Source organism: Serpula lacrymans (assembly GCF_000218685.1).
Source record: "Serpula lacrymans var. lacrymans S7.9 unplaced genomic scaffold SERLAscaffold_7, whole genome shotgun sequence".
Taxonomy (NCBI): domain Eukaryota; kingdom Fungi; phylum Basidiomycota; class Agaricomycetes; order Boletales; family Serpulaceae; genus Serpula; species Serpula lacrymans.
In genome coordinates this window covers 2309860-2331176 of record NW_006763296.1, presented here as the reverse complement: position 1 = coordinate 2331176, position 21317 = coordinate 2309860, and the positions used below count along the sequence as shown (strand labels likewise).

The following is a 21317-nucleotide window of genomic DNA, read 5'->3' as shown; positions in this document are numbered from 1 at the left end:
TGTAAAGTTATTTGAGACTTATTTAGGGAATCGATAGTCGTGAGGACAATATTTTAAATTCTTACCGCTACTGCTCCGTTTCAAACTAATCATTGCTTGTGGTCTTCTTTTACAAAATCTCCTATTCCACTGCTGAATTGCCTCTACTCCGTTCAGGAGAATACGCCCAACCTGGCCATCACATGGCCTCAACTTTTCAAAGAACATCTCACAGCATGGTCGCCCATCATTGCAGCCTAGTGGGTGAACGAATTTGTAATCCCTATATCACACTCGGACCTAAAGGGCGTGCATTGAACGATGTAAGAGGGTATCTGAGGGGGTGTGCTGAGGTTGGGATGGGGGGATGAGAAAATGTTGAACTTGCGCATGGGCAGTGGAGGGAGATAGCAGAGAGGAGGTTGGGGAATGCTGGGGTGTACATAATGCGTATATGTTTCTATCGTCCGTTAGTTTTCTACCTATAGTCATTACTCAGACTATCGATTGTCATATCGGTGATTTGGTCTGACATGGGGGATACTTTCCCCACCACCACCCACTGCAATGCGGAAGCTCTTGCAGTGAACGAGAGCAGTTAATTTTTGAACACTGCTATGAACACCATCATCAAGAGATGATGATACAGACACCGATCACATCTATCACTCACCAAACCATTCCCCTCCCATCCTCATAGCTCATCATCTCCATTTACCAACCCCGTCGATACCCGTTCGTTGATGTAGGAAAGATGACTTTCGCCCACAAACTTAATACAAGCCACTTATCTCACTTCTCGTAAACTAGAATCATTCGAATCATATCTAGTATTACCGACATCCTTTGCCTGAGAGCGACATTCAAAGATCACATTGAATTTAGAGCGGAGCGTTACTCGTTGATATACTGTCGTGGTGACTCAGAGGTTGAAAGCGTAATTTCACGATGGTTCGGCTGGAAACATTGAAGCCATGATCTGACAACCAAGGATATTTAAAATGACACCAGCCACATGCAAATTTGGTCATACCTCATCCACGATTGTGTATGCAAGGTGTTGATTCAGTCGGCGGTTTTGAAGTGCAGCAAAAACGAGACTTGCCCCGCCACGAACATTGGAGCGACCTATCATATTCGCTGCAAGGTCTGCAACCACACAATCAGTATTCGGAATGTGCTTTTATCGCATAAACATACCGGGAACAAGGGCAGATAATTTGCGATTAGCTTCATCGCGACTGCGGAGCTTTTCTTCAGCAGTGCGAGGTTGCCCAGAAGGTTTTAATTGTCCTCCAGGCCAGATAGTATCCCGAAGGAAGTTTATAACCACCATAACATGACTTTCCTCTAGCAAGGACTTCACAACATCTCGTAATTTACTGAAGAGCCATATTGAGCAACGTTATAATAGACGGCCTTCAAAAGACAGAGCTACGCACCGTTCAATGGTATCACCAAGCACCTGCTGCAATATAATGACAATGGCTTGGCGACGAAGCCAATTGTTCTTCTTATTCAAGTCGAAGACTGTCAGGATTAAGTCACAAATTGGCGCCGAAAATGTCGAGGTACTCGTTTCGCCCTCTAAAGGCTTCAGGTCCCCAGGCATATGCATGAACGTGGCCGCTGAATTGGTCTTCCCAAATCCCTTCAAAGTTTGCGCGACGAAGTCTTCGTCGTTGACCGCAGAACCAATGATCCCAACAACCTCTGCCACCTGTTTGGTCAGGCGCTGGACCATTACGTCCAGCATAGAGGTACCAAAGAACATGTCGTCTATGCTCTCTGTAACGGAACGATAAACCGTACGCACAAGACTCGTCCTTGACATGGATGATGGCCCTGATGTCCTATTTCCTTGAAGTCCTGATGCCATGAAAGGCGACTCCCGGGATAGGAAAGCGCGAAGCTCATCCCCTTCGCAGACTTCGGGAATGGCGATCAGATTCTGCGAAAGTCAGAAAAATGACGAGTACAAAAAGAAAGAGTCAGCACCTGCATGTACTTCTCCAGAGCCTGTCTTCTGGCATCTACAAAAGTGCCAGAAAGTGTAGTGACCAGCCGTTTCCCAGGAAAGTCCAGATTTCTTATTGCTGGATATCGGTCCCGGAGTTTATTGTGCATACTTAGGAATTCATTGTATCGTCGAGCCACAACCCAGCCAGATGCAAAGGTACCGTCCAAGGCTCGTTGTTGGACTTCGACTAGGTAACGAACAACAGATTTGCCCCCTTCTTCACCTACGGTGGAGTTAACAATCATTATACCGGTGCGATTCGAGATAAGACGGTTTGCCGATTCCTGTTGCTCATACTGTGTCTTTTGGAATCGAAGTTCTCTAAGGTCTCGACTGAGAGAAGACTTGGATTTTTGAAGCAGTTTAAGTTCCCGAATATCGCCTGTGAGTTCTGCTTTCTTGATTAAGGTGTTTAGCATCGCATCCTGAGCTTCTAAACGCGCTGTTTTATCTTCAAGTCGAGCTATTTCATACGAAAGCTGCAAATCTCCCGGACCAGCGAGTTGAAAAGATCGTTGTTCAGCATTGGAACCCCTTTCATGTTTGTTGTGACTACCCCCTTCGTCGCTAGGTATCTCTTCATTGTCATCGTCAGCGTCATCATTATCGTTATCGTCGTCGTCATCAAACATTCCCTTCCGCTGTGTTCCTATAATACGCGAACGCGGAGAGGCGTCCAAGGATTTTGAACTGCTCCCGGCCCTAGCGTGCGACCATTGAGCTTGTTGCTGGTCCGTAGCTATAATATCTGTCACAGCGGCTCGAATAGTTTCGATTCTTCGTGACTCATCAGTATTTGAGTATATTTCGTCAGAGCCATCAAACAGAGGGGGGCGCGAATTCTCGGACGATGAATCAGAAGCAGGGGAGAAAAGAGAGTTTATGTTGGGGCTCGGAGTGGTCGGTGAGGTAAGGGAAGCTGATGCTGCCCTTGGCATACCTTGGCGCGAAACCTCGAAATCTTGGAGCAATGACTTTGATGTAGAACTGGAATCTAGGAGCACGGAAGGAGGGGCTTTGGCTGACGAGGATGGCATGGATAGCCCTTCTGATGTCAACTTGAACGATGACGGCCGAGATGTTTCCAGATTGGAAAATTCGATATCCTGAACCAGGTCTGATCTTGCAAACTCGTCATAGTCATGTTCCATCTCTTGCTCGACTTGCCTCTGAGCTGATATGATACTTCGATGTACCTTCCTCTCCGTTGTGGGGGAAAGTGGAAGTGTGCCGCTCGCAGATGAACGGACAGTATCAACATATTCCTTCGATATGATGGATAAAGAAGGATGAAGCTCTGAAGTGGAAAAATAAAGGTTTTTGATCATGGAAATATCGTCCTTGAGAACATATGGGCTTGATGAATTTTGGATAAAATAATCATCAGCCTCCGAGGTTGAGTCTGTAGGCTCAAGTGGGTGCCTGAAGCTTTCGACGGTGAGCCAGAACTGGACGAGTACAGAACGGTGGCGAGATTCCATGAATTCCATGAAGAAGGGTACAAGATTAGGGGTTTTCAGCACTTCGCGAAGCGTCAACCGAGTCCTAATTCCAGCGTCATAAGAGTCGGGTGACATCTGTGTAAAACAGTGAGTTCTGAATTATCACGAAATAGGAGTGAATCTCACCGAGTATCCGTCGCTACCTAGCACAGATATTCGCTTCTCTACCTTCCGCCTTGCAGCGTGAAGTCGATCCAGGAAAAATATAATATCCTCGGTATTTTTACCATGATCCAGTTCTTTCTTGTTGGGGCTGACTGTGAACCATACTAATCAAGCCAATGTGCAGTAAAAAACATTAAATTTTACCTAAGAGTAATCTTGTTTTGCTAATTTCTTCCACAATATCATCCTTCAGCCTTTGAGCGTCCGGTAGTGATAAACAATTATCAATATTATTAGCAATCTTCTCGACTTGGTGGACAGTGTTGACAACATCGGAATCTGTAAGAGGATCGGTAAACGAGGAGTGACGGCTATGGCGAGATGGTGATTGGGCTTCTAAGACGTTTCGAACTCGGGATATAAGCCTTCTGCTTATGTATATTAAACAGTGAACAATGATTTTTCAAAACAATAATCTTACTGTTGATGTATAGCAGCACCTGCCTGGAAAAATGGGTAAGAAAGGGGGTCGAATGACCAAATGTCCATGCGTACCACTTGGTCTATGATACGATTCCAAAAATCGGGCTCTGAGATGATGTCCATGATCGGGTAAAAGACTGCACATGCTAAAATTTCCCTTACTACTACCCTGACCGCCTTGCTTTGACATTCTCTCTCAGGAAGAAGGCTAGAAAGAGCTTTGTCGATCGTTTCTCTCAGATGCATCTCTTCACTTTGCCGCGTGAAAGTAGACGAGAGATTTTCCACAGCTGGATGCAGCTTTCCTCCAGCGATTGTTGCGTACTTGCTAGCTAGTAGCATATCTACCTCCTCTGATTGCCGTAGGCGTCGTCCTAAGCCAGTCTCAAGAAGAGCTATCTCGGCCTGGCGAAACTGCTCGATGTGAGCAGTGACCATGGGTAATATGCGCATGACGAGAAGAGCGGAAGGATCCACGACAGTTATTTGATGGACCAAACGTTCCACAGAGTCGTGGAGTACAGATGAAACGGCTGTGGGGAAAGATGGGGAGGACGAGAGGTCCTTGTACCATGCCAGTACAAAGTCGCGTACAATGAAGATCATGATATCGTTAAGAGCAGAAGATGCGGTTGGCATTGCTGGGTACACAGAGGGTAAGGACTGCGGCAAATTCTGGGACCATTCTGAGCGTGTTAGGACGGCTTGCCATGCAGCCGGCGTGCAAAATGAGAAAGGTCGAGAAGCACGAGAGAGGACATTCCCTTGGATCTTCCGTCGCGCATCGAGCTTGTAGCCTAGAAAGACAGTCGATGGCAAATACGCAACCGCAGCAAGGACCAGAGTGAGTGGTAAAACAAGTATGAACACGGCGGGGGAGGATATTGCATGGAAAGTGGCCGGAATAAGAATGGCCACAAATGCAACAGCAAAAAGCACCTTTTTACTGGCCAAACGATGCATCCAAGAAGCTGTTATCATGCTACCATAAGACTTGTCTGCATACTACACGCTCTACTGGTGGTGGAAGACCACGTATGGTCAGGTCACGGTCTGTCACACGGTGTCACAGATGGTAAGAAATGTCACACGTTCAGTGACAAGTGCGTAGATATCGATATCGAAGTCGCATCTACTCGTGTAAAGGGCCGGTACTTACTCGACCTTTCATTCGACGACTTTCAGCATGACCCAAACTTGTGCTAGGTTCGAGGAATCCGAGGGGTTGACGCGGGGGTGAGTGTGATGCGTGACAAGGCTACAATACTGCAGTACTGACCTCAGTGTAAGGAGCCTGGGAAATTTTCATGCATTCGTTATTGTCAGTGTCACTGGCAGTGGTCACAACTCCTTGGACATGGAATCAATAGTGGGCGATCCACTCATTTCTTTGGCTGGATTCAACGCTGTTCATTGTTGCTACTCGTATGATCTGGGGTAAGTGCATCAACACTCGGTGAAGTCCCATGGGCATTCTTTCGAATCGTCGACCGATCACGATGACAATGCTTCTATCCAGAGACATGAAAGCATTTGTAAATATTATATTATGCCACCAGTGTACGTATCTCATTCCCCGTATCAACAAGATACCTGCAAATAACTACACTTGGGGTAGTCAAATTGAAGTAAGTTCCTTCAATCAGTAAACATACTTCGCTCACTTTGGATGCTTCCAACAGGAGAGCATACTATTATATGTACACCTGGCCGCATTCAGAAAATGTTCTCCAGTACTCCTCGCGGGAAGCATCGGCGAACAGGCGATGGTAAACCAGATGATGTTCGATGACAGGAAAAATAACGCTGCTACTGAACGTTGAACTCGTGCAACTGTATTGCTTGTATTGTCATACAATGGATGGACTTGCGACAACAAATTTACTCGGTAACAAAGCGCTCCCGAACGTTGAAAAGATGGCAACAATCATGGACAAGTAGCTTCAGACGGTCCGTCGCTCGTTGATGTAGTACCTTTCCTGTCAAGGCAGATTGTCCTACGGTCCGTGGCTTCCTCCGCAGCCAAAGTGATACCCGGAGCATCGCTCTTCAGCCTTGTGCTCTCGCCGCGTCGCGGTACGAGGCAGACAATAGTGTATTCGGCTTCCTCGGACCTTGATTTGCGTAACGGACTACACAATCCATAGCGTCCAAAGGATTTTTGCAGTGGGATGTATTTCCCGCTGTTCTTGAAGAATGCGTCTATTCTCGAGTTCTGTGTGTTGTTTTTACAATCGAGTCTCACGTATTGTCTGGGATGAATTTACATATTCTTAGCCACAGCTTCTTTGTTGAGACGCTCATTGGAGAGCACCGAGTTTGCATTGCTGACGCGATCAACGCTAGGACCTGAACTCGGGCTCATTCCAGTCGACAGTCTTCTGATCATTCTTTGCGCAACTGGGTGGAGGCTAGAGGACCGGGTTGGTCGATTACTCATCCGAGATGTAGTACGTGGTCTCGATTTCTTATTGTTTACACCAGGTACTCATACTTTCCGCATTATCCGGATGATATAGTCCAAACTTTATCGGCACGTTGAAAGGGTGGTGGTCATCCCGGCTTTCTGCTACGTTTTGTTAGCGTTCTTCGGCAATGCTTCTCTTTGTCAACGGTTGTTTATTGATTGCTATCTGATTGCACGCTCGAAGTGACAGTACAGGTTGAGTGAAACTGTCGTGGCCATTAGTGAGTATTTACATATTACAGGAACGGCGAAAATTTCTCAAACTGTCTATACATACTAGAAATGGTCTGGGACATTTTCCTCCACTATTTTTAAGGCGTTCTCACTGCAGGAATATCTGATTTGCTGGTTGCTCTTCACCCATTCCGATTTTTGACTTTCTTTTTGTGTTTGCACCGGTACGGAATTACCATATATGGTAAGTCCTTCAGATCGAGATTTCTCTTATTGTTGAACGCAAGTTGCATTACTTTTGGTCTAGCGACCTGAGACATGTTCCCGGCTCCCTTTATTGTTTTGTGTCCACTTTTTTGACGCTCTACGGAACAACACCACATGTCATCTTTAGGCGTGTCCACACACTGCTTCGTCATGGACTCACATAACAATTAGCTTCGGAACCTCGTACGGCTACCTCGCTAAAATGCCGAGGATGGTGGTCATACTTCTCCATACCTATTGAATATAAAAGCAGGTATTCATTTGGGCGTTACCATTCAGTGCGAAAGGACCTGCCTTCGTTCCACAAACAGTCGATTTCACTAACGACTTACCGCGACACCCTCCACCTATTTTTCACTCATCCTCTCCATTTTCCACTCGCAATGGACTCTTTCACCACCTTCACCGCCATCTTCTCCACGCCCAAAGTTGAGGACGATAACATGACATCTTCGAGTCCAGTTGATGAAGAGAGCACGAGTAGTGGTGGTAACTCATATTGCGTCGTAGCATGAGGCTTGAGCATAGGGTGCATTTTATTAACTTATTAGGGACATGTAATATGCGATGTGAGTTGTGTCTCGACGTTTTCACCTACTTTATTCTGACAACTTTTGTGCAGATCAACCACCATCCATCCATCCATCCATTCACCACCGAGCACGCTGTAGGGGATCTTCAAGGGATTTTTTTTTGTGCACACACACTTCGTTTTCACAGTGCACTAGACACATTCGACCTTCGTTTTCGTATGAACTGTTGTATTATTTAGTATGGGGCCCTTGGAGATGATCTTGCACGTTGAATCCATGTCATATGTATATGGCGATATTATCCGTTCACTCTGTATGTTGTAGTACGCCGTGAATGAAAATTAAGCAGAAAGAACAAGAACAAGTGCCAGATGTGAGCACACGATGGAGAATTTCTAGCATGAGAGTTCAAGCTTTCAAGCATTCAGACGTTCCAGCTGTGAGTCAGATGTCGCCGAAGAGTGTGATTTTCTACATTGAGCACGTGATAGAGCCGGAATGCGGAGTTGCCCGTCGGTTCCGAGTCCGTCTATCACCGTCGCCGACATCCTCAACCTCTCTCACCGTCGTCGCCGCCATCCTACACGATCTTTCTTTCTTTCCTCCACCATGATGTCCACTCGTGCTGTAGGACTTGGACCAGCCCTCAGAAAAGCTGCTTTTGCCCCCAGGTTTGGTAAGTAACCAAATATCGTCTGGATTTAAATCATCGTATTTACGCGTGGATGTTGTGCAGCGAGGAGCCAGGTCGTCTTGCGCACGGCCTTGTTCAAGAGGTATGCAAATCCAATATACCAGGCTTGAAGTTCTCACTTCTTTGTTGTCTTTCAACATATAGGGGAATTCAGACAGAATCATTGCCGCCTTCGGCCGCAACAGACATTTTGAACAAACAACGCATAAAACGTCCTTCCAGCCCACATTTCACAATCTATCAACCGCAGTTGACATGGATTGGCTCTATCGTTAATCGTATGACTGGCGGGGCCCTCAGTGCACGTACGTAATTCTGTGTTGAATTGGCATATTTTGTTAACGTCTAACTGGGAACCAATTCTCAGTTCTGTACGGATTCTCGCTCGCCTACCTCGTCGCCCCTGGTACTTTCGACAGCGCTCATATCGTCGAATTTGTTGCTGGTTTACCAGATGCCGTTAAATATTGTGGTAAATTCGTACTTGCCTTGCCTTTTGCATTCCATTCTTGGAATGGCCTTCGGCATTTGGGCTGGGATATGGGCAAATGTACGTTCCACATTATCTTTATGGGTGTTTTGTTGCAAAACTCATCTGTCGTTTACCAGTCCTGACTGTTAAAGGAGCATACAACACCGGGTATGCAGTGCTCGGCGCGACAGCTATCTCGACGATTGCTCTAGTTTTGATGTAACTGAGGGACGAATAATATGCTGTAGAAGTCTTACTTTGAGCATCTTGAAGAACTGTCCATAAAATGAAGCTGAGTTTCCACCCTGTTTTATTTCACGAGAACTTGGTAATGTCCTACTGAGATTATGATCCTTCCTTTCGCTGGAACATTCGAATGAGTTCTTAGTGAGGAGTGATAAGGAATGCCTCCCCGTTCGTCAGAAAACAGAAAGCCGTCCGCCGTCATCACAAGTGAGCTAACGATGAGTTTATTCATCTATATCAAACGTACATATACATCGGCTTTAGTATCAGGTGATCAACGTCTTCTCATGTCACCGATGCTTTCCTGTCGATCTAACTTCGTTTTCAATATAGAAGATTAATTTTTTCATGTTGACACCAACATCTCGATAGCTCTTGAAAATGTGACGCTCCGAAGTGCGAGCTTAGTCTCAACAACAACGACGTCATTCTCATTTCTTCAGCAATGAGTTACGATGAGAAACTACGACTTTGGCCTAATTCCATTACTTGGATGTAAATGGCTGATGGGAAAATCATCATCAGAAGTGTCAAAAGAGGTGGTCATGTTATCAACTGAAACCAAATTTATGTCTTCTGTTGGCATCGACATCATAACTTCCACCCTTGTCAAGATAACGAGCTTCCGCACGCCATTCGGACCGCCACTGGGAATGTTGACCTTATCTGAGCATGAATTGTGATGGCCCATAAATGCCCCACGGGTTCTCAGTTCGATTGGACTGGCTGAACTCTCTTCTTCTATCCTTCAGAAATCACCTTCGCACACGTTGTACGACTTTCGATGGCTACCGTAGCAAACTCTGTGCCTCACGAAATTTTGGTCGAGGTGAGAATCTCTGCAGCGCGCAACGTTGAAGTTACAACTTTAACTTGATTCGTGTCTGGGCAGGTTGACCCCTTCATGTGAGTGATGAATCAGTCCTGCGAACTATGGTCTTAAGGTATGTTCCAGTCCTGCAGACCAACAAAAGGCGAGTGGATATTGTTCGTTCAGAATACATTGCATTAACATTTCATACCCACAGGGTCTTCACAATCGCTGGCAGTGAGTCTCAAGATATACGAAATATGTAATTTCCACATGCGTTGTTTTATAGTCCCGACATCCCAGCGTTTGCTACTGTTAAACCTGGCCAGGTAAGTTCACGAGGCAGTAGCATAGGGGCTATATGCGATAACTAACGCTCGATACCAGGTTTTTGATATTCACTGTGTTGGTGAGTTAGCCACTCCTGGCACGGATTTACCATAGCTGGTGCTAATAAATACTTAACAATGTTAGATTGGACTGGTGCTCAGATTGGCAACAACGATAGTGCGCTTAACATGTGTTGTGCAGCATGAGCTTGTGATGTACTTATAACCTTTTTTTTCTATGACAGCGAGCGACGATATCCAGAACATCGACCTTAGTAAAATTCATAACCTATCCGGTCCTATAGCCGTTGAGGGTGCGGAGCCTGGGGATTGTCTTGTTGTAGACATTTTGGATGGTAGAACCTACCACTGATCACGTAGGGATGGACCTGATCATTCTATTTTCCTTTATAATAGTGAGGCCTTTTGACAAAATGCCATGGGGATATACGGTATGTTCCATTCTGTATTGCCCAGTGTTAGTGTCTTTAACCTCGAACAGGGAATTTTTGAACTGGAAAATGGTGGTGGGCTCTTTGGTGAGGATATGTGGCGTTATGCCACGTAGTCTGTTTATAACGCTTGTTTTTTTAGCTCGAGAATTCAATAGTAGAGCCGCGAAAGCCATCTGGGATTTCAAGGGTCAGCTGAAGAGAGTTTTCTGCATTGTTCCACGCTTAACAAAAGTCTCGATTCTGCACAGGTATTTACGCTACATCCAGACATATCCCAGGCGTTCGTTTCGCTGGAGTATCCCATCCAGGTCTAATTGGAACTGCACCATCCCACGAGCTTCTTGCGACTTGGAATGCGAGGGAGGGTGCACTTATAGAAGCGCATGCTAACTCTGTCCCTCCCGTGGCGTATGGCCCCTTGGAAAAGGGTGCATACGTTGGACAAGATCTCGAGGAAGAGGTAATGAAGAAAATTGCCAGAGAAGGTGCGAGAACAATTCCAGGAAGGGAGCATGGGGGTAACTGTGATGTGAGTGGCCTATCTTGGCCTTGAGAGATACACGTAAAAATAAACATACAATTGGCTCGATAGATCAAGAATTTGTCGAGGTACAGTGGATTCATCAACAGCTCTCAGGCTAAGCACTAAATAATGGTTGCCTTCAAGAGGCTCTCGATGTTATTTCCCTGTCTTCGTGAAAGGCGCCAATCTCTCTGTTGGAGACTTGCACTTTTCTCAAGGTGATGTACGTCCTCCCGGGTTGTTCTTTTGATTCTCTTCATTATTGACGTCTTCCACAGGGGGAGGTATGCTTTACCTTGTTGTCACGATAATCGTAAATAAATATGACCTTAGCTGTCCTTCTGTGGTGCTATCGAAATGGTACGTTATCCCCTTCGAATAAAATTACTTTTCTTATGTTGACTCGCAAACCAAGGCTGGTGTTATAAAATTCAGTACCAGTATTATCAAAGGTGGCATAGAGAAGTTTGCCTTAAAACAACCCATCTTTTTGGTGAGTCTGACAATCTATCTGAGAGCATCCCATGCTAATCGTGAGCTACAAGCCTTCTCCTATTGACCCTCTTTATTCGTCAAAGGTAAGTGCGGACTATCTCTCAAACAGAGACTCGTACTCATTCCCTACTTACAGCTGGTATTTGAAGGCATTAGTGTCGATTACCGTACGTGATGTCCTCTATACTTCTCTCATGATTGAGACAAGTTTCGTCCTTCCTTAATAGATGGCGATGGAAAACAGTATAACATGGACGCGTAAGTACATGTCATTCAAGTCTCCGTCCTCAGGATGGGGTAAACCAGACCCTCTTTTTCAAGGACTGTCGCTTATAAGCAAGCTGCTCTCAATGCCATTGCGTATTTGCAAAAAGTAAGTCTTTTGCCCTAGCTTTGGAGATTTTGAGATTAACAGAGCGTTTCCCATCAGATTGGATACAGTGGGTTGTTCTTCTCATTTTCCGAGCATGCTGATCACTAAATCTCCTCATGTAACCTCGAGCTCGGGAGCAGGCCTGTTCGTGATTTTGTTTCATTCGATTAGGCATCCCTTACCATTCTTCTACAGACCTTCTGTTGTCTGCTGCCCCGGTTGAGAGTCACGTCGGTGCCGTAGTCGTGAGTATACCAATATATATCACTATGGGCGGGGCTTAACATATTTCCACTATTAGGATTCGCCCAATGCCTGTGTCACTCTGGCTCTTCCTCTCGGAATCTTTGAGCATGTGAGTTTATCTTAACGTCCGCTTCGAAGTGCATTTATAAATCGTACTATGATCTAAGGATATTTTACCGAAAGAAGAAGGCCTGACTAAACTCAACTTTGGTCAATGTGCGGTCAGGAGCGATGGTGTGCTGTGATTGTTCACACCTGAATCATGTTAGATTCGTCCGTCCTCCCATTTGACTCCGGCTCACGCGCAAGACTGGATGTCCATCAACGAAGTAACCGGATAAATCTGGCGTGTGATGATATTTCGATGAATAAGTACCAAGAATTGCATATTATTTCATGTTGTACAGTACATATAAAGTCATATTCACCTTGAGTACCAGTGGTTCTAAATTGAAATATGAGGTTGTAGGTAATTTGGGCAAAGATATGACAACTCTGGATCTGGTGCTGAGTTTTTAAGCACCTATTCAGACTTGTAAGTAAATTACCTTGAAGACGTGATACAAGGCTGCTTGAAGAAACTGACTGAGACCCCACATAGCTTACTCAGTCATGCGGGAAGAGATTTTGGACTCGGGAGAGTGGTGTTCTGAACAGGCGGTGAGGATTGGTCTTACCGTTATTATGTCTCGCTCGCATAACTCTTCTTGTCGGTGGTTATGATATTTGCCAGGGTACCAAAGGAGGACGATCCCCCAAAGAAGACGCTGCGGCAGGAGCGGACGGAACCGGGTTTGGTAAAATAGTCAGACACACGAAAAGCCACACCTATCATTATCTTATACGTACTATGTGTCCTATAGTATTTGCTATTATACAGATGCTTGTATTATGTATGGAAATACGTGGACTGACACCCACCGATTTACATTATTAAATGACTATCGCGAAAAGGTGAGCATCTTATAGTGGAGTATGAAGTGTGAATTCGCATACGTTATTAGGCCTCCGGGTTGATTAGCGTTTAACCCCTAGCGTTGAAAGAATGATCGCGCAAGCCTAGAGTGATTTATGCTAGGAAACCGGCTGCTTCTATCACCGCGGTGAGGTAGCAAATAGCTTTACGGCTGAGAAGTCAACAGGGGGCGACCATATGATACAGAAGGATATTGATTTTCCCTCTGTAATAGGTAAGTAACCAAGGAATGTGCGAGCCTGAAAGCGAAGTCACGTACATTATGCCAGAGCCCAATTATATTTAGAATGAAAATTGTCGTGTGGGGTGAAAGTGCACTGTCAGGTGCTATGGTAAGCATACCATGATAAGGAACAAAGATAAGAAACACAACGCGCGGTGGTTTTGAACTTGACCATATTCAATCCCCGATACCCATCCCGCGACTGGGCGCTAAAGGTCTCCTCTTTTTCATTGCCAAGTTCAAGGCCAAGTTACTAGATTTCTGAGTCTTCGCATCTATACGTTTCTTACTCTCGCCACTATAAACGCGGTTCGCATGGTTTCTTCTTGGTTTAAGGTATACGAGGAGTCAACTAAGTGTAGTTTGCCATGATCTCACTGGCTTATCTCGGCAACCTTGGGGGCGTTCTCTGACGAGAATATATGAATGTGGTACCTTCGTCTCACGACGTGTCGGTCACTAACATCAAACCTGTGGTTAAAGATAAGAGCTGCTAGGCCTATGGGAGCACTTCATCGCTTCAGCCAACGGCTATGACAGTTCCAAGAGAATTTACGATGTAAGGCACTACAGCCACTTCGAATGCAGGAGGAATTGGATATTCTGTTTGGGACATGACCCTGGAGGAGCTTATCAGCATCAGGTCCCTATAGCGGGCGGCTATTCAGCAGTAAACTTAGCACACAACCTACTTATCTCTTGGTGGGATGTCAGATGGATGATCCAATGATAACGTAAGTATCCATCATTTCTCTTATCGCTGCATTAACAGTCACCCGATTTGGCCCAGGTTCATCGAAGGTTGTCAGTTAAAATTGTCGTTATCAACAGAGTTCCAGGTTTGTCGCATTTCTTCAGCATCTGCCGCCATGTCCACTGAAGGTTCTCAAGTTTTGTCTCAGGGGACGGGTTATGGTGTAGTTCTCGGAATCGGCCTAGTTTTTGCCGTCATAATGATGGGGCTTTCGACTTTACAAAACCGATACACAAGCTACAAGATAGCCACATCTGAAGAGTTCAACACTGCTTCTCGTTCCGTAAAACCTGGGCTCATATCTTCAGGCATTGTGTCTGCATGGACTTGGGCAGCTACTCTTTTACAAAGTTCGACGGTAACCTACGAGTATGGCCTTTGCGGAGGCTACTATTATGCGGCAGGTGCTACTCTCCAGATTTTCGTGATGTCGATTCTATCCGTTCGCGTCAAGATGATCGCACCGTACTGTCACACATACCTCGAGATCGTGCACGCTCGCTATGGTAACGCAGCGCACTTCATATTCGCGACGTTTGCGTTGGTCACAAATTTGATCGTGTCGAGTATGCTTTTGTTGGGAGGTAGTGCAGTGGTGAACGCTTTCACCGGGATGAACATATACGCAGCGAACTTCCTCATACCACTCGGTGTTGTCATTTATGTCATCCTGGGTGGTCTGCGTGCAACGTTCCTTTGTGGGTCTTTCTCTTCAAGTCTTTGTTTCACGGAACTGATCATCCTCGATGAAGGCGACTACTCTCACACTCTCATTCTCATGATCGTCATCCTGTATTTCTTCTTCTACACCTACGTCGAAGCCGACCTTATTGGTGGTCTCGAGGGTATGTATCGTCTCCTTCAGCAAGCCAGCATAGATCGCCCTGTCAATGGCAATCAAGATGGGTCGTACTTGACTTTGAAATCAAACAGTCAGTGCTGCTGTTAGTACTAGTCACAAGTGTATTTCTGAGAAGCGATCATTAGACGGATTGGTGTTCATGATAATTCAAATGAGCGGTTCGTTTGGCACGGTTATTTTGGACCAGGTATCCTTCAGTTTGTAGCTCTGCCTTTTTTGGTGGCTAATCATATGACTTCATAGGGTTATTGGCAACGAGCAATTGCCTCGAAAGCCAATACAGCTGTTCGAGCTTATTTGTTGGGTGGTATTGCTTGGTTCGCCGTTCCACTTACGTTCTCCACCGTTATGGGTCTTGCAGCAGTCGCCTTAGCCAATAGTAAATAGGAACATCTTATGCTACTTACACTCATCCAGGACTAACCATAATTTATAGATTCGAAATTTCCATATCCAGGTGGTCTCACAACGGCTCAAACCGATGCTGGTCTTGCGGCACCGGCTGGGGTGGTGACTCTTCTAGTAGCGGAGGCGCCGCAGCAATGGTACCGGAGTTTGATCATTTTACGCTAAATATGCTAACGATAAACTGTATTTATCAGCTAATTCTTCTTTCATGGCGGTCACGTCTGCAGCGTCATCCGAGATGATAGCCACGTCCTCGATCTTGACTTTCGATATTTATCAGATCCATTTTAGACCAGATGTGCACCTCCTTCGCTTCTTCTTGAAATGAAATCGCTAACCCTATCGACTTCTTAGGCTTCTCCCGAAGCTCTTATCCGCATTTCACATATCATGGTTGGTGTATGGGCTATCATCATGTCCTGCGTGGCTTGCCTCTGGAATGGCATCGGGATCTCATTGAACTGGCTTTACCTTTTCTCTGGTACACTCTTCACGGGCGCCGTTGGACCCATCATCCTCACTGTAGTATGGCGCAAGCAAACTCGTGCTGCAGCTATCAGTGGTGCCTTGGGCGGTCTCTGTGTTGGTATCATTGGTTGGCTGGTAGTTGCGAAGACTTATTACGGAGAGCTAACCATAGCGAGCACGGGTGGGTCTTCCTTTTCAATAGCTTCAGTCCCACCAAAACTGACACGATAAATTCTACTAGGTGCCTTGTATCCCAACTTGGCGGGAAATATGGGAGCATTTTGTTCAGGCACTCTTATTTCTGTCGTCGTTACGCTCATCAAACCCGACAACGACTTTGACTGGTCAGAGACTAAGAGAATCAATCCCCGGGGTCGAGATCTTGATAAACGCGCAAATTCGTCAGGAGTTGCAGACGCTCCTCCAACCCCTACAGGCGCAGAGAAACAAAAGGCCGAGTTTACTACCGAGGAGTCTTCTGTGAAGGAGAATGACTTACTCAGCGAGCAACCCGAAGACTACGAGATGCTAAAGAAGTCTTTGAAAATCGCTACCTGGGCTGCGTTGATCATGAGCTTTATCATCGTTTTCGTAAGACAGATCCACCCCCGTTTCTCTTGCCGTGTGACTGACATATAGCGCAGTTAATTCCAATCCCAATGTTCCTTTCCCATTACATTTTTTCGCTAAAATTCTTCAAAGGCTGGGTTATCGTCTGTGTTATCTGGTTGTTTATCTCAGCACTCATCACATCGGTCCTGCCGCTGTGGGAAAGTCGCAAGGCTATATCGGATATCAGTCGGGGGATGATTAGAGATACTTTCGGCGGTGGTCTACGCAAGCAAAAGGCAGCGTCTGATGCTTGAGGAGCTAAATGCTACTCCGCGTGATGGACTATCATTAGTATGAATGACATTATAACAACATTGTAAATACGTGTATTTCTATCAAATCGCACTATTCTAATCTCATCAGCGCCTGAGCATTGGAAGTTTGGGTTCTGAGCCTACATAAATATCGACTGCCACTGGGCGGTCACGGTTGATCAGGCTATACTACTACCGCTTTTCCAATCCGCTCTTCAACGTAAAGCTTCAACTGTGGCGAATTTACTTCATTTCTAGCGCCTTGCAGATCTGACCTGCACTTGAAGTCAACGAATCCTGTACAAAGCGCACGAAGTACATTTTCCACCAATGGCTAAGACGCTGATCAGTTCTAGTCATAGTATCATGCGAAGAGCGAGCGATGATGCTGACGTCGAGCGGTCTCTGGCTGACCTCAGAGCGCAAATGAGTGCTGCTGTGATACTAGAAAGAGAAGTGGTAGAGGAGTTGCAGGCCCTACGGACGAGAGAGAAGGAGCTACTAGATAGAATAAGATATCCGGGAGGGCTTGCGAGGCTTGCGAGCTGAAGCAGATGAACTCATGAGTCATACTCAAACTTCGTATATCTCTTGCCTCCCGGATGAATTACTAGCAAATGTATTCCAAGTGGCAAAGGAGGCACACAAAGGGAAGGGGCATATCGAGATCTGGATATCGCATGTCTCGCGACGCTGGAGGGACGTTGCTCTACATACTTCATCGTTGTGGACGAACATCCTCATCAACTCATCCACAATTACGATGGCAGAGGTGTACATCGTGAGGTCTGGTAGTCAGGGCCTCGATTTGCGCGTTGATTGCACAGTCAAGATTACCGCTGCAAGTTATCCCTCAGACTATCTCAGCAATTTTCACAATCATACTTTCCCTTTTAACGGACCTAAGGTCCATTTGTCGACCTTTCCGTTGGCAACCTTATTGGTCCCAACTCTGTCATGCATCGATCTGCGGATTCTCAGCAAGGGGCAGTGGTCAAGGATAGGATAGTTGCTGCAGCCTTGTCGTGCATTGACCGCTGGCGTAGAATTACCATCAATGCAGGACAAGATGTGTTCTCGAAGTTCACCAATGCGTATGCACCGTCGCTCGAGCATCTCGGTATGGAAGTCGACTCTCCTCCTCGTGATAGCTTGCTTCCTTTGCTTTTACTGCAGGGTGGCACACCAGCTTTATCATCCCTGGAATTCATTGATGTATCGCCGACGAAGCTGAACATACCTGTCTTTTATGACAAGTTGTCGTCCCTAGTTCTCAACGTAATGGGTAATGGATATGGTGAATTCAGTGATATCCTGCGTGGTCTACCCTCCCTTTCACATCTCGCTATTCGTAAGCCTTTCATACATGCCGAGGGGGAGCATATGCGCGTGATATTCATGCCCAATCTTCGTTTCCTGACGTTGACGGGCTCGGGTTACACCACTGATGATGTAATAGCAGTTTTGAAGTCTATATCAACACCGAAACTTAAAGAATTCTATGTCGATGTGGAATTTGACGAGCGGTGCAAATATATGAATCTGGAACATAGGACAGTCTTGGACCAGCAAGTTGGCAACTTCTGTACTTCCCTATGTTCCTTGTCCGTCAATCTTCCAATCGGAGATCCACACACTCTGGTCTGGTTCATTGAAACCTTACCCAAGGGCGTCACGACCATCACGTTGCACCATGACAGCATGCTGCTGCGAGCGCTTATCATCAATGTAATCCCGTATAGTGAAAACTTCGAATGGCCTCCTCTATGTTTGATATCCGAAGAAAAATACGACCCGATATGGTCCCAGTCTGAAGGCATAAGTTATCCAGTGATCTTTTCGGAGAGGGACATGACATCGCTGGCTCGTAAAATAAATCTCAGGTTTGACAGCCAGGTGTTGTGGCCTACTCTCCAGACATTGGTTCTCAGGGGACCTCATTCTAGTTTTTATATGCTGCTTCAATTACTGCAAGCACGGACAAAAGCTGGGGCGCCGATATCAATGCTCAGGTTTCAGTGTCGTGGAGATGAATTATCTACGGATTTTCAAAACACGGTACAGGATGTGCTAGGGAAACACGTTGACGCAATCGAGTTCGAGTATACTAATTAGCCCCAAAAATTTGTTGCGGTAGTGAGTACACCTGTAATTTTATCGCCAGCGCTATCGGTTGAATATGTCGACGTAGTTTCTGTGCGCAAACGCCAAATTGACCGTTATGTGTTGTCAACGTTTTATCAAGAAGAAAAAATCGTTCATATCGAGCATTTGAAGCTGTAGGGATCAGACACTATTTAATAAACCAAAGCACACTGATTTGAGGATCTATAAACTCAGGGGGAAAATGGTAGCTCGTGAATGCCCGAACTCCAGAGTGTGGTGTACTTGAAGATTTCCCGGACCTGTCGGACTCGTTGCAGAAAATGAGATAGCACATGCTCTGAGATGTGTGATTTTGCACCACCCCCAGTGGTCGTCGCGCACCAACTTAGAAGTCTCATGTGTTTGCAACGAGGCGACTTGAGTTCTGGCATTGGTGCCCATATGAATTAATTCGTACCTGTTAGTGTCCGACAACGTATCTCGAAGTGAGTATTTATTTCATATGACTTGAATAACTAAAATCAATAATCTGATATTTACCGCTACTTAGTAACAATGTGTAAATCGAGCTATATACAGCTATGATAGCCTCGATGTTGGGTATGTCTATGTCTTAGCAGACCGACCCAACGCAAGAAACCATGCTCCTGGATGATTAGATATTGAACCATTCGAAAAACTGTAGACGTGTTGCAGACAGGGTCCATTGAGTAGGATATTTGAACTTTAGGAGGACCTACGAAGCATGCAAGCTGAGATCGATGAAATCACGAAACCTACCCGTAGTTCGTATATCTATCGCCTCCAGAATTGCTGGCAAACGTATCCCCAAAGGTGAACGTGTACAAAGGGAAGAAGCCTACCCTATTTTTTGCTCTCGACACTGGAGTAACCATCGCACTGAATACTACTCCCCCATCATGGACAAACGTCTTTCCAATTTCATCGGCAATTCAGCTCACAGCAATATACCTAGATCTCGATCTACATACCAATCGCCATTCAAGACCCCAAGATTCTTGCAACTAAAGTCGTTTCTTATCAAACGATGCTCCCAAAGACGAAATTGTTAATACAACCGAACCCAAGAGCCCTGTAATTGGCGGGCAACGAATGAACAGTTAGTTGGCGTGGATTGGCACTACAGTATTACGACAAAAGTATCATTACATTTTTCCTAGCGTACTTCTATCAGACCATAATATTACTGATAATTTATCTGCCGCGTTGAACACTCAACTGTATTTTAACCTGGCCATAACCCTGGACTGCAGGAGCCTGACAAAGAATGCCTGCTCAGTAAACATTCTCGACTGAGCTATTCGGTGTCTTTCTTGACAACGAGCAAGGCTTTACTCCACTCGATAACCTTCGGATGTGCCATAACCTATTAGACAGCAAGTTAAACGCAGCGCATTGAAAAAAGTCGGTCCTCCGATGAATGACGGACCTTCCTGGGATCAAACCTAAGGACTTGTAGGCCTTCCAAAGATGCTGCCCGCGAGAGTGCAACGTAACTTTGACCTAGAATTTAGTTCGTAATTAATAGCCATCAGTGTATGCGTGTATATACAGCCACTGGGCTATTACCTTTCTCAAAGACTTTTCCAAGATCGACCTTGACTCGCTGGATAGTCTGGCCTTGACTTTTGTGTATCGACATGGCCCAAGCCAAAATTAAGGGAACCTAAATAGATATAAAGCACACCTTTGAGAAACATAGACGAATTAGTATATAAACCAGCTCACCTGCATCCTTCGTGCTAGTAGTTTTCCCTCAGAGTCCTCTACTCTGAATTCATCCCTCATTAATAGGACTGCTTCTTTACCTCCTTCAGGAGTTGGAAATTCGATAACCGGAAACCTTTCCTCGTCCTTGGGGTTCATTTTTGGCTTTGCTTTGGAAGGCACCTTGTCTCCTGGGACATTCTCTTTGTTTTCTGGCGCGTTTTCCTTCCCCGAGGTAGTGACCAACTCTCCGTTCAAGTCTAACTTCACATTCCTCACAGCTCCAGTTGTCTTCAGAGCACTACCGGATCCAACCTTCTGATTGCCATTCGCAACACAGACCTCTCTGTACGTCCAAAATCCTACGACTCTTCCAACACATCCATTCACGAGAATTTCATCCACATTCTTGACAAGCATGACCTGTGCTCCTCGTTTCAGCTCAAGCCTCTTCTCCGCTAGAATGCCAGAAAGTAACCCCTCGTGTTTATGCTGAGTACTCGAGGAAACTGGTTTCGTTTTCGTATTGCTAGCAGACGAGGAAGAGGATAATCCCGGGAACGTGTCGTGAGAGTCAAAAACATGTAGTGAATGAGGAAGTGCTCGGAGACGTGCAGAGTTAGCGTCTGAGACTTCCCGCCGAAGCGGGAAGAGTTCTGTGGGCAGGATGTTGGGCATAGATGGCGGAGGGGGAGGTAGTTGCCGACAAAGGGACTTGAAAGTAGATATTGCACCTGGGGAGATAGTGCCTT

General features: G+C 45.7%; 7 protein-coding genes across 7 annotated transcripts; 5 read left to right on the top strand and 2 right to left on the bottom strand.

Annotated features, from left to right (window-relative positions):
- Positions 1-922: 922 nt before the first annotated feature.
- SERLADRAFT_438564 (uncharacterized protein) lies at positions 923-5052 on the bottom strand (the record flags this gene model as incomplete). Its single annotated transcript, XM_007318925.1, has 9 exons — positions 923-958; positions 1013-1128; positions 1180-1361; positions 1422-1930; positions 1978-3576; positions 3628-3758; positions 3811-4034; positions 4088-4110; positions 4162-5052. The coding sequence occupies 9 exons, from the start codon at positions 5050-5052 to the stop codon at positions 923-925; spliced, it is 3711 nt and encodes a 1236-aa protein (XP_007318987.1).
- A 348-nt stretch (positions 5053-5400) lies between these two features.
- SERLADRAFT_468987 (uncharacterized protein) lies at positions 5401-6000 on the top strand (the record flags this gene model as incomplete). Its single annotated transcript, XM_007318924.1, has 2 exons — positions 5401-5717; positions 5772-6000. 2 exons carry the CDS (start codon positions 5556-5558, stop codon positions 5910-5912), a joined length of 303 nt encoding a protein of 100 aa, XP_007318986.1.
- An 864-nt stretch (positions 6001-6864) lies between these two features.
- On the bottom strand, positions 6865-7257 carry SERLADRAFT_390996 (uncharacterized protein; the record flags this gene model as incomplete). The annotated part of the gene is made up of 1 exon (XM_007318923.1): positions 6865-7257. The coding sequence occupies one exon, from the start codon at positions 7147-7149 to the stop codon at positions 6913-6915; it is 237 nt and encodes a 78-aa protein (XP_007318985.1).
- Positions 7258-7274: 17 nt separating this feature from the next.
- On the top strand, positions 7275-7850 carry phl2 (fungal mating type pheromone-like peptide; the record flags this gene model as incomplete). The annotated part of the gene is made up of 2 exons (XM_007319026.1): positions 7275-7566; positions 7620-7850. The coding sequence occupies one exon, from the start codon at positions 7381-7383 to the stop codon at positions 7510-7512; it is 132 nt and encodes a 43-aa protein (XP_007319088.1).
- Positions 7851-8142: 292 nt separating this feature from the next.
- SDH3 (cytochrome b subunit of succinate dehydrogenase, Sdh3p) lies at positions 8143-8919 on the top strand (the record flags this gene model as incomplete). Its single annotated transcript, XM_007318922.1, has 5 exons — positions 8143-8206; positions 8267-8306; positions 8369-8529; positions 8592-8774; positions 8834-8919. The coding sequence occupies 5 exons, from the start codon at positions 8143-8145 to the stop codon at positions 8917-8919; spliced, it is 534 nt and encodes a 177-aa protein (XP_007318984.1).
- An 807-nt stretch (positions 8920-9726) lies between these two features.
- On the top strand, positions 9727-12419 carry SERLADRAFT_370177 (uncharacterized protein; the record flags this gene model as incomplete). The annotated part of the gene is made up of 22 exons (XM_007318921.1): positions 9727-9771; positions 9971-9990; positions 10043-10082; positions 10141-10162; positions 10228-10260; positions 10328-10438; positions 10500-10534; positions 10585-10621; positions 10677-10724; positions 10786-11066; positions 11147-11151; positions 11205-11283; positions 11394-11420; positions 11476-11553; positions 11606-11638; positions 11692-11722; positions 11783-11813; positions 11877-11928; positions 12069-12072; positions 12124-12173; positions 12230-12283; positions 12342-12419. The coding sequence occupies 22 exons, from the start codon at positions 9727-9729 to the stop codon at positions 12417-12419; spliced, it is 1194 nt and encodes a 397-aa protein (XP_007318983.1).
- A 1823-nt stretch (positions 12420-14242) lies between these two features.
- On the top strand, positions 14243-16731 carry SERLADRAFT_370176 (putative urea transporter; the record flags this gene model as incomplete). The annotated part of the gene is made up of 9 exons (XM_007318920.1): positions 14243-14825; positions 14880-15059; positions 15115-15176; positions 15233-15368; positions 15426-15542; positions 15592-15695; positions 15752-16046; positions 16107-16456; positions 16510-16731. The coding sequence occupies 9 exons, from the start codon at positions 14243-14245 to the stop codon at positions 16729-16731; spliced, it is 2049 nt and encodes a 682-aa protein (XP_007318982.1).
- Positions 16732-21317: the final 4586 nt, after the last annotated feature.